This window comes from Drosophila elegans, unplaced genomic scaffold (genome assembly GCF_018152505.1).
Source record: "Drosophila elegans isolate 14027-0461.03 unplaced genomic scaffold, ASM1815250v1 contig_149, whole genome shotgun sequence".
NCBI classification, from domain to species: Eukaryota; Metazoa; Arthropoda; class Insecta; order Diptera; family Drosophilidae; genus Drosophila; species Drosophila elegans.
The window spans coordinates 387,499-400,021 of NW_024545513.1; the positions used below are offsets into that span (position 1 = coordinate 387,499).

The 12,523-nt window shown below is 51.1% G+C and overlaps 1 protein-coding gene across 4 annotated transcripts in view; it reads left to right on the plus strand.

Moving 5' to 3' along the window:
- LOC108135884 (microtubule-associated protein futsch) overlaps nucleotides 1-12,523 on the plus strand; it is a 48,809-nt gene that overhangs the window by 24,407 nt on the left and 11,879 nt on the right. For all 4 annotated transcript variants that reach the window (XM_041707118.1, XM_041707119.1, XM_041707117.1 and 1 more), the window contains 4 exons: nucleotides 4,331-4,503; nucleotides 4,573-4,795; nucleotides 5,000-5,158; nucleotides 5,225-12,354. In XM_041707118.1, the coding sequence (XP_041563052.1) occupies nucleotides 4,331-4,503; nucleotides 4,573-4,795; nucleotides 5,000-5,158; nucleotides 5,225-12,354 (7,685 nt within the window). The remainder of the gene's footprint in view (nucleotides 1-4,330; nucleotides 4,504-4,572; nucleotides 4,796-4,999; nucleotides 5,159-5,224; nucleotides 12,355-12,523) is intronic.

Below are 12,523 nucleotides of genomic sequence, written 5' to 3' on the forward strand. Positions count from 1 at the left end.
CAATAGGACGCCAAAGCCGTATCTCGACCCAACCTAACCTCAAAAGCCATACAAATTCTCGAGATAAAACGTATGCAAAATTGATAGAAAGATAAAGTCCGTTCGAGCAGAGCCTACACACAGTTATTCGAAAATAAGGATATATGAGGGGAATGAGTTGGAAAGTGAGTGGGAGTCACGCATACAGGCGTGCCTACAAGGCCGCATTGACAATGGCCGTGTGAGTGGCGGCTCATGCATAATTCAGTCGGAGAACAAGACGGCTATATGGCGGCCGAAAGAGACGGCAGTTAGGCAAATAGCAAAGGCAGACTTCTAGACTGACAGACTGACACACAAACATTCAATTTGTATACCCCGTACTCGTAGAGTAAAAGGGTATATTGTTCGTTGAAATATAATATATGTTAGTGGTAGAAGAATATATATCAGGATCAATTCCCAATTCCGTCTATCTCTTAGTCTGTCCGTCCGTATAAACGTCGAGATAAAACTATTAAAGCTCCCAAATTTTTAACATTTAGATTCTAGATACGCCTACGCAGCGCAAGTTAATTAGACTAATTATTTGGCGTGTTAATTTCGGTCATATCGATCGAGACACCCAAAATGTATTCAAATCAAATCATTAGCAAAATCATTACTTCTTGGATATTTACAATGATGCTTTTTGTAGTGATTATTTTCTGGGGGTATATTTATTTATTATGAAACTTATAAGCTATGTAAGGGGTATTTAATAGTCCAGTCAGTTGACTATAGCGTTCGTTCTTGTTGGTTTTTCACAAGATTTGCATATGGGAGAAAGGGAAAGTGGAATGTGAGGTGGGAAAACTGGTCCAGCAGCGATAAGCAAAAAAAACTATAATGATGCAGTGCGAGAAGCAGCGTCCATGGCTGGCGTAGATAAAGGAGTGTCTGCGCCTGCCTTCCAGCGCCCGGAATGCGGGTAACATGTTGACAGGGCATCAATTAATATCAGCGAGGGGGCCAAACTGACGTCTGTCATTTGCGGAGACTCTTCGCGCCGCATCCTTTCGAATATGGCTGAAAGGAAAAATGAGAAGACATGGCCGCCTGACTTTAATAACATGTTATTGGCTTTGTTCAACAGGAGCATATATCTCCTCGCCGTCCCGAAACCCGAGTGTTCCGATTGCCCCGATTGCCCCAAGTCCATCCACATTTACGTAACCAGAGAAAATTCAGGCATATTAAATGCCCTGATTAATGATGCCAGTGCCGGTGGCTTCCCTCCTGGCTGGCTGCCATTGATATGACTGTCTGGCACGTGTACACTCACCCAACTTTTTTTGCAATGCAACTGAAACCGCTAATTAAACTATCATCATAATTCCCAGGGATTAGTGCACTGGAAGTTTATAAATATGGCCATGCTGACAGGCCGGGATAAGCGCAGCCAATAAAGGCGTTTGGGCAATCAGGAGCTCAGCTCGGGTTTGTGGCGAACTCCAAGATGAGCCGTGGGAAATTAACAGCTACGTGAATATGCACAGTGTTAGTATACATAATTTATCAGCTAAGGGGGATAACCTGACAGGACAGAATGGCCTGGCCATCCACTGACCATCCACTCGGGACCATCAGTGCACATTTGTCACACTCTCTGACTCTTCCAAAAAACCATAATTAGTTGCAGTGAGGAATAAACATGGGACTGGGAAACAAGTATATATTAACGAGGGTGCTCAAATTTACGATTTGGATTAGCGATACAAAAAACTAAATTTAATTGTTGTTAATTATTTAGAAACTAGTCACTGAGGCTATTAGCAGTCTTAAATTTAAACTCAATGAGTTGCCTAATCATTTCATTTGGAAGACTTTCTTGTTTTTCGGCGAAGCTCGAAATAAAAAGGGCGCTAGAGGTCATTGAAAACTTTATTTAACACGTGCGCGCTGGTTTGACAGTAAACTTTTTCCAACTGCGTTGAAGAGTAAGGTTCATGGCGGTGGGTAAAAGTGGGTGGAAAAGCTCAAGAAGGACTGACCGTCTCCGCCTGTAACTGTAATTATATTGCAGCCAAACAAAAAGATCAGAAAAAAACGAAATCATAAAACATACAAAGTTTCCAGCTGCTGTTGTTATGCAAATTTTTTTTCCCCATTTCGCCTTTTGTTTCGAGAAAAAAAGTTGGTAACTCTGGCCACGGGTGCAGTTATTAACGCTTAATCTGCCGCCATGTTGGCCAGTTTGGCACGAGGTGCGGACAGAATCCTGGCCTGCTATTCCCTGGCTCGTAATTTAAGCCCGACTGGGTACTCTCCTGCTTCCGTTCGCTATTATTTGTTAAGTGGGGAACGGAGCCTGCCCGGCGGCTTGGCTTTAAGCACTTTGCAGCAACTTTTCGTTTTTTGTGGGTGTGCGGCTTGGCCAACTTTGGCGACGCTTCAAGTGAACACCTCACCCCCTGAAAACCAAATCTGCGGTGGCAAGCTTAACTTTTCAAACGCCATCTGCCACTGGACATACGAAACTGGAAGGCGAGTGCTGCTACAATTTACTGGCAAGGGTATTGTTTCCATTAAGGACGATTCAGTTTTAAATTACAAGGAAAATCAAATCCGGAAGACGAACGTTGTTCATAATTTTCCACCAATATAGTTTAGGTTGATCGATCGGTGCCCCACTTGAAGGCGGGTTCAATTGGTGTATACTTAGAATACAGTGCACATGCAGTGCCTAGAACGCAAAAGGAAATTCCTAGAAAAATGACAGTAAGCTTGAAGACCTTTTTCAGTTGAAACCTATTGCATTTGAGTCCATATTCCATTCCAATCTAATGTTTTCCCCATCAGGGACTGCCTTGACGTGTAGGCTACTTGGCAGCGACAAGATGCTAATGTCGCCTTACAGTTTCTTTTTCCCAAGGCGCGACGTCTATGGCTTTGTTATAAACTAAACATTTTTACGATTATACCCTAAGCAAGAGACAGTGGGAAGAAGCAGAAAAGTTGTAGTCGGCTCTTGGGGCAATAGTCGACCTAAATTTACCAAATTGCGTATACGCACGGAGTGCCGGGAGTCGCATATATAGTATATACTCGCCTATATATGTATTTCTCACTGCGTTCGTTGTTTTGTGCTCCGTGCGATAAATATAAGCCGTAGGAAAACATACGCAGGTCGGGTTGGGTCTTCGAGATTATCATTTATAAAAAACACAAGGGATACACATGGCCGCAGGGCCAACAGCAGGACGAAGCCATACAAGCCAATCCAAGCCAAGCCATCCACGAACACGATGACAAACACCCCACCACCCCACCGATGCTCTTGTCTTGTATTTTTTACGCGTACGTGAGCACATTTGACCACTGCCCCTAGAATTGGAGGTGGTGGTGCACCCACTCGTCCTCCATGCAGTTGGCTTGTCAACGACTATTTAGGGCGGAAAATGCGTAAATAATTTACGTACGTACGCATTCGCATAAAACCATTTCGGACGAGGGCGACCGAAAAAGCCTCATCATCGCCCTATCTGCATTATCATCATCATCATCATCGTCATCATTGTGGTTAGGCGGGGTGAGTGGAGGGGAGCCAAGGTCGCCGGCAAGGTCGCCACAACCTGAACACAAAACTGAGGCTAAGGGCTTCATTAAAGCATTAAAATTAAAGATTCATTAAATAATTTCTAGCCATGCCAACTGGGCCTCGAGGGGCTGCAGTGAGTGTGACAGCAACAGCAGTAGTTGAGACAATGAAGCCAACTCTTGACAATCGAAATCCACTTGATGCGCCGCGCGTGCTCGAGTCCGGGTCCGTGCCTGGCATCTCTGGCAGCACCTCTGACCGCCCGTTTACCCGTTTATTCGTTAGGTGAGGGATTGCGGGTCCCAGACGCTTTGACTGGCCTGACGGAAGGAGGTCAGCCCACAAAAGAGTGGAATCGCTTACCCTAATCCCGCCAACTCCATTTCCGATATAAATCTACTGCTGTGGGACACATAAAAAAAATTGATAAGAAATGATACTAATTTTGAAGAAATGCTATATAGATCTGGTCTTGATAAGCGAAAAATTGCCCTTTTTAGTATTAATTTCAATGGTAAAGATAATACATGTTTGTTGCCCTGTTAATATCAAATTGAAATTTGCATTTTTTTTTTTAGAAAAACATTTCATATGCTGTTGTCGCTGCTTTGGGTTTTAATGCCTCCTGTATACTGCTCGAAATATAAAAAACCACTATACACCATTCTGCACGTGCAGCTGTACCGTCTATAACAAGCTTTTGCTGCTTGATGCTTAACTGAGGCAAAGCAAAACGTATTAAAACAACATTGTTTAACCCTTTTAATGCAGGCGAACGACTCATCCAATATGCCAGCGAGAATCTAGTGACGGAGGTGCTCATCCACCCGCAGTACAACACGCTTATCCAGTGTATGCGCAACCTGCTTAGCAGCTTTACCCGCCACCGGCACATCATTCATGCCGGCTACACCTTCAGTGGCAATGGTTCCTGGATACTGCAGGTCTTGTTGTCCTCTACTTGCCCCCTTTTCTTGCTCCTTATGTGACCCTCATATGCGATTTCATTGCAGGACGGAACCTTCTCTGTGGCGGACTTCTCTGAGGCCCTTCAGGAGCACGACGTACAAAGGGTAATCCGCGCTTACGCGGACACCATCACCATGAACATCCACTGCGCGGACGCGGGTCTGTGGCACACTCTCCCCGAAAAGGCCTTTGCGCGCCAGTGCCGGATCCGGATCAATCCTGTGGACGTCCTGGACACGAGCAGCGAGAGTATCAACGGGTTTTTAGGTAAGACTGTACGCACCTGACCAAATACCCAGCATGATCCGAAACTACAAATTTTGTATGCTTGTACATTTGTATACCCTTATAGAAGTTTCAGTCAATTTCTTGTTAATTTTGCTGAAAGCCTCTGTTTAAATTTTTTGATATTTTTTATCACCTGACCTACGGAAATATGACATGGCATTTATCGATTGCCTTTTTTCACAGATTACTTGGCGCCCATGGTGATGCCGACCTCGCTGAGGGAGCTGCTCGAGACCTCGGACGTTGTGGGCAACATCCGCTTCACGCATCCCACGCTATACGTATTTCCCGGCGGCCAGGGTGACGCCGCGCTTTTCGGGATCAACGGCTTCAACATGCTGGGTACGTATAGTACATATATGTTAATATATTACCTTTTTACTCAAACTCACCTTTTTAACTGAACAGTTGATGGCGGTTTTAATCGGAAGGCTTGCTTTTGGGACTTTGCTCGGCACCTGGACCGACTGGACGCGGTCCTGATGACGCGCCTCAACAACAGCAACGTGCAGGGCCTGGGGGCGGTGGTGTCGCGCAAGCGGGACTCCCACGTCTACCCCCAGATCGGCCACTTCTTCGGCAACGTACCTGACCGCAAGGGGCTGCCCAGCCCCGACGGCGACAAGGATCGCGACCCGCTGCTGATCGATCTGTTCGAGCGCGGACACGGGATCGTAAGCGACCTGAAGGCACTGGACCTGAAGCCGCAGGGCTGTTACCGCAACCAGGAGCCGGTGAACCTCTACCACAAGGTAGGCCACGGCACCCTTGACATGTATGTGATCAGCCCGGCACGCGACTCCAAGGAAGTGAAGGACTTCCTGCAGAAGTGGCACGCCGGCGACCAAAGGCTCTTCGCCGCCCGGGAGTCGCGCGACTTCAACTTCCCACTGCAGAACCTGGTGTCCATTTGCGCGCTGCTCGTGTGGCAGCCGGCCAACCCGGACGACACCATCACCCGCATCCTCTTCCCGGGCAGCACGCCCGACTTCAAGATCCAGGAAGGCCTCGAGAAGCTCAAACACCTGGAGTTCATGAAGCACTCGACCTGCACAGCCAAGTCCATTGCCCCCGCCATCCAAACGGTGGCCGGAACGCGCAAAAGCCTGAAGTCTGCCATTGAGGCCACGCCCGCTCCGCCCAGCGCCAGCTACAAGTCCTCAAAGTTCGGCCCCGTGGCCAGTGCTGCCATAGCCGTCCAGCATCCGCATCCGCAGCAGCAGCAGGACAACAAGGCAAAGGAGGCGGCCAAGGAGGCCGCTGCATCCATAGTCCGCACCAAGGCCGATTCCATCGACACGGACGTAGAGCAGGAACCCGAACCCGAACCCGCTGACACTGGGGACGAAGGAGCTCCCACGGAGCAGGAGCCCGAGGCTGACACGGAACCCGAGCACGAAGCCGAGCAGGAGCAGGACAACAAGGATGCCGGGGAGGAGAAGAAGGTGGAAGTGCTGATCATGAAGTCCCAACAGGCGACAGCACCTGCAGTCTCTGGAAAGGATGCGCCCGATGCAACCCCTGCCGATGCCACGATGCCGGCCGGAAAGCAAGCGGGCAAGGGGTCGTCCAAGTCGTCAAAGGCGGAGAAGCCACGCGCGGAGGTGAAGCCCGTGGTGCGCTCCCGCATCGACACCAAGCCGCCCAAGTCCATGGATCGCAAGCTGGCCAAGCGGGACGAGAAGAAGAGCTCGCCGACGGCCACGCCGGCCGCCCGGGCACCGCGCGATGTCAAGCCCAAGGTGCTGAGCCGCCCGGCCACCAAGTCCAGTCCGAGCAGCACCCCCGCCAAGAGCGCCAAGGAGGCCAACAACCGCAAGGTGCTGGAGTCCAAGCAGCAGGCGGCCAGGGTGCAGGCCACCAGCACGGCCTCCAGGAGGCAGGTCACTACCAGCACAGCCGCCAGTGAGAAACGAGTCGCCCAACAGCAGGCGGAGGCAAAGACGGCCACACAATCGACGGCCACCCAGAGGAAGCCCATCTCACGAAGGCCGCGCGGTGTGTCGCCCTCGAAGCGAGCACCAGCACCCGGCAGTCCGGTCAAGCAGGCCAAGCCAAAGGCGGCGGCTGCGGCGGAGCTGAAGAAGGCGCGCCTGGACAAAGGCGGCACCACCGACTCCAGCCTGGTGTCCACGCCTTCGGCAGATGAGGCCACGGCCGCCAAGAAGCTGCAGGACCTGACCGCCTCCCAAGAGCTCGACGCCGAGAAGCAGCGCGAGCTGGACGACCTCAAGGAGGAGCAGGAGGTGGTGCGCGAGATCGAGGCGGTGTTCAGTAGGGACGAAATGAAGCGTCAGCAGCACCAGCAGATTAAGGCCGAGCTGCGTGAAATGCCCGCCGAGGGAATCACTGGCGATGGCGAGGATGAGCCCGAGGAGGAGGAGGAGTACCTGATAATCGAGAAGGAGGAGGTGGAGCAGTACACCGAGGACTCGATCGTCGAACAGGAGAGCAGCATGACCAAGGAGGAAGAGATCCAGAAGCACCAGCGCGACTCGCAGGAGTCGGAGAAGAAGCGCAAGAAGAGCGCCGAGGAGGAGATCGAGGCGGCCATCGCCAAGGTAGAAGCCGCCGAACGCAAAGCTCGTCCTGCCCGGCAGGACGAGGCGGAGTTGGAGGTGGAATTGGAGGCGGAGGCGGACCTGGAGCAAAGCGAGATCAAGGCAGAGGTGCAGGAGATCATTGCCACGGCGAAGGACATTGCCAAGTCGCACACCGAGGAGCAGTTGGCCACCAAGCCCGCTGAGGAGGAGTTCTCTTCGCCCACGCCCGAGGAGAAGCTGAGCAAGAAGACGTCGGACACAAAGGACGAGCCAGTCGGCGCACCAGTGGACGTCCTGCCCGTCAATCTGCAGGAGAGCCTGCCCGAGGAGAAGTTCTCGGCCACCATTGAGTCGGGGGCCACCACGGCGCCCACACTGCCCGAGGACGAGCGCATCCCGCTGGACCAGATCAAGGAGGACCTGGTCATCGAGGAGAAGTATGTGAAGGAGGAGACCAAGGAAGTTGAGGCCATCGTTGTGGCAAGCGTGCAGGCTATCTCCAAAGCGGCTCCATCCGCAATCGCGGCCGTATTGGTGGCAACCACCAAGGATGGTCCCAAAGACGCCAAGGCCGAGCTTTTGGGAGAGCTGCACGACTCGGGAGAGCGGGTACTGCCCATGAAGATGACCTTTGAGGCGCAGCAGAACCTGCTGCGTGATGTCATCAAGACGCCCGACGAAGTGGCCGATCTGCCGGTCCATGAGGAAGCCGATCTGGGTCTGTACGAGAAAGATAGCCAGGATGCCGGTGCTAAAAGCATCTCACACAAAGAGGAGTCTGCCAAGGAGGAAAAGGAGACCGACGACGAAAAAGAGACCAAGGAAGCAGAGGTCGAACCGAAAGCTGAACTGGAAAAGGAAGAGCCCTCCAAAATAGAGCTTAAAGAGCCAGCTGAGGAGGATGAGCTCGTTGTGACTGAGGCTGTAATAGAGAGAAGGACAAAAGAGGTCGTTACGGTCGAGACCGAACAGATTGTGGAGACCGATGACCAAAAGACCCAGGAACAGCAACAGGATCAAGTGAAAGAGAAAGAGAAAGAGAAAGAACAGGAGGCGGATCAGCAGGCAGAGCCAGGAATCATCACCGAGAAGGAGGCCAAAAAGTCAGCCAGCACCCCTGAAGAGAAGGAGACCAGCGACATCACCTCCGAAGATGAGCTGCCAGCCCAACTGGCGGAACCGACCACCGTTGCCCCAAAAGAGAGCAAGGAGCGCGAGGACACCATCTCCATGGAGAGTCCCGCCACCATCGAGGAGGCCATAGAGGTTGATGTGCAGGCCAAGCAAGATGCCGCAAAGAGCGCTGGGGCAGACAAGTCGTCACTGGCCTCAAAGGAGGCCTCCCGTCCGGAGTCTGCAACAGGAAGTGCCAAGGACGATGCTGATCAGCCAGAAGCCGACAAGTCCCGTCCCGATTCGGTGGCGGAAGGAACAAAGCCTGATAGTGCAAGATATGAGAAGTCCCCCCTTGCATCCAAGGAAGTTTCTCGGCCGCAATCCGTTGCAGAGATCGTCAAAGATGAAGGCAAGGAACCAGACAGTCGACGAGAATCGGGAAGCGCCAAGGACGAAAAATCAGCACAGGCCTCCAAAGAAGTTTCCCGACCAGGCTCAGTGGCTGAGAGCGTTAAGGCGGAAGCTGACAAGTCCACGGAACCATCCCGAAGGGAATCCGTAGCCGAAAGCACTAAGGCGGAGAGCCATAAGGACGAAAAGTCCAAGCCGGCCTCTAAGGAAGCCTCGAGGCCTGAATCCGCCCTCGGGGATGCCATAGATGAATCCAAAGAACAAAAAAGCCATCGGGCATCTATTGCGGAAAGCGTCAAACCCGAAAGTGCTGAGGACGAAAAGTCTACGACTGCCTCAAGGGAAGTTTCCAGACCAGAATCTGTGGTGGAAAGCACTAAAGACGAGGCAGACAGGTCAAAGGAGCCATCTCGTCGTGAATCAATAGCAGAAAGCGTCAAGGCCGAAAGCGCAAAAGGTGAAAAGTCTCCCCTTGCATCCAAGGAAGTGTCCCGGCCGGAATCCGTGGCTGAAAGCATTAAAGATCAAGCTGAGCAAGTTGATAACCGCCGGGAATCTGTAGCCGAAAGCCTCAAGCCAGACAGTGCAAAGGAGGAAAAGTCCCCACTTGCCTCAAAGGAAGCTTCCAGGCCAGAGTCCGTTGCAGAAAGCGTCAAAGATGAAGCTGAAAAGTCCACTGAACCATCCCGTCCGGCATCAGTTGCAGAAAGTGCCAAGGGAGAGATCGCAAGGGATGAGAAGACCGCTGATGTCGTAGATAGCCGCCGGGAATCTGTAGCCGAAAGTGTCAAGCCAGACAGTGAGAAGGACGAGAAGTCTCCACTTGCATCAAAGGAGGCATCGAGGCCAGAATCCGTTGCAGAAAGTGTCAAGGGAGAGAGCATAAAGGATGAGAAGTCCGCTCAAGCCTCAAAAGAAGTCTCCCGGCCAGAGTCAGTGGCTGAAAGTGTTAAAGCTGAAGCTGAAAAATCAAGGGAACCATCTCAACGGGGATCCGTTGCAGAAAGCGTCAAAGATGAAGCTGAAAAATCTTTTGAACCATCCCGGTCGGCATCTGTTGCACAAAGCGTCAAGGGAGAAAGCACAAAGGATGAGAGGTCCTCTGAAATCGTAGATAGTCGTCGGGAGTCAATAGTCGAAAGTGTCAAGCCAGACAGTGCAAAGGACGAAAAGTCTCCACTTGCTTCAAAGGAAGCTTCCAGGCCAGAATCCGTTGCAGAAAGCGTCAAGCCAGACAGTGTAAAGGACGAAAAATCTCCACTTGCTTCAAAGGAAGCTTCCAGGCCAGAATCCGTTGCAGAAAGCGTCAAGCCAGATAGTGCAAAGGACGAGCAGTCCCCACTTGCATCTAAGGAAGCGTCCAGACCAGAATCCGTTGCAGGAAGCGTTAAAGATGAAGCTGAAAAGTCTATTGAACCATCCCGCCCGGCATCAGTTGCAGAAAGCGTCAAGGGAGAGAGCATAAAAGATGAGAAGTCTTCTGAGATCCTAGATAGCCGCCGGGAATCTGTTGCGGAAAGCGTTAAACAAGACAGTGTAAAGGACGAAAAGTCTCCACATGTATCAAAGGATGCTTCCAGGCCGGAATCCGTTACAGAAATCATCAAGCCAGACAGTGTAAAGGACGAAAAGTCTCCACTTGCATCAAAGGACGCTTCCAGGCGCGAATCCGTTGCAGAAAGCTTCAAAGATGAAGCTCAAAAGTCTATTGAACCATCCCGACCGGCTTCTGTTGCAGAAAGCGCCAGTGGAGAGAGCAAAAAGGAAGAGAACTCCGCTCAGGCCTCCAAAGAAGCCTCCCGGCCAGGGTCTGTGGCAGCAAGTGTTAAAGATGAAGCTGAACAATCAAAGGAAGCATCCCATCGGGAATCGTTAGCTGAAGCGAAGTCCCCTCTTGCATCGAGGGAAGGATCAAGGCCCGGATCAGTTATTGAGAGCGTCAAGGACGAAACTGAAAGGCCCGAGAGCCGACGTGAGTCAGTCGCGGAAAGCATCAAGGCAGAGAGTGCCAAGGACGGAAAGTCTCCCCTGGCCTCAAAAGAAACTTCGAGGCCAGAATCAGTGGTGGGGAGCATCAAAGACGAGCTAGATAAATCCAAGGAGGAATCCCAAAGTGAATCCATGGCTGAAAGCGTCAAGGCGGGGAGTGCCAAGGACGAAAAGTCTGCTCAGGCCTCCAAAGATGTATCGCGTCCAGCATCGGTTGCGGAAAGTGTGAAGGAGGAAGTCGACAAATCCGCAGAACCATCACGACCGGAGTCCGTAGCTGAATTAATTAAAACGGAAATAAGCAAGGTTGGACAGTCACCCATTGCCTCCCGGGCTGAATCTGTGGCGGATAGCGGTAGGGATGACACCGACAAGCACGAATCTGCTGTGGAAACTGGCAAACCAGATAAGGATAGCAAATCTCCGATTGCCTCAAAGGAGATCTCTAGGCCAGAGTCTCCAGATGACAGCGTTAAGGATGAATCTGAGAAGCCAGATTCCTGTCAGGAGTCGGTGGTTGAGAGCGTTAAGCCAGACAGTGCCAAGGACTCCAAGGAACCATCTCGGCCTGAATCAAAGGTGGAAAGCGTGAAAGATGAATCTGAGAAATCCAAGGCACCATCCCGACGAGAATCTGTCCAAGAAAGTGTAACATCCGAAGGTGTAAAGGACGATAAGTTTTCGTTGGCTTCAAAAGAAGTGTCTAGACCGGAATCAGTTGCGGAAAGTACAAAAGATGAGGCATCATCTCGACGGATGTCGGTGGCAGAAAGCGTGAAAGATGCTGCCCAGTCGAAGGAGGTTTCTCGTCCCGAATCAGTTGCAAAATCTCCATTGGCATCCAAAGAGGCTTCCCGTCCAGCATCTGTTGCAGAAAGTATACAAGATGAGGCTGAAAGGACCAAGGCGGAAAGTAATAAGGATGAAAAATCACCGCTGGCATCTAAAGAAACGTCCAGACCGGCGTCCGTTGTGGAAAGTGTGAAAGATGAAGCCGACAAGTCCAAGGAAGCATCTCGGCGAGAGTCCCTGGTCGAAAGCTTTAAGGCGGAAAGCAGCAAGGGTGACCAATCTCCCCAGGCATCCCAGAAAGCATCGCGACCAGAGTCCGTGGCAGAGAGCGCTAAAGACGAAGCTGAAAGGCCAGAAAGTCGTGCCGAATCTGTGGCCGAGAGTGATAAACCGGAAAGTGCTAAGGACGAGGAGTGGACAGCAGCCTCGAAGGAAGTTTCACGACCGGTGTCCGTCGCGGAGAGTGTTAGAGACGAGGCTGACAAGTCCAAGGAACCCTCCCGGCGGTCGTCTGTCGCAGAAAGCGTAAAACCAGAAAGCCCAAAGGTGGACAAGGTTCCACTTGCTTCTAAGGAAGCGTCCCGACCAGTGTCCGTAACTGAAAGTGTAAAGGATGAAACCGAAAAAAGCAAGGAGCAATCTCGAAGGGAATCTGCTGCTGAAAGCCTTAAGGCGGAGAGTGCACAGGTAAAGCTAGTAACATTTTCAACTTAGATTCGTTTTTCCCAAGTCTAAATTTCCAATTTTGGTTTAAATTAAATTATATGATAAAATTTAAATCATTAAAATAAATTATTCGATTTTTGTAGTTCTGTGCTTAATATGTTTCAGGTCATATTGGGCTATTTTATTTTAA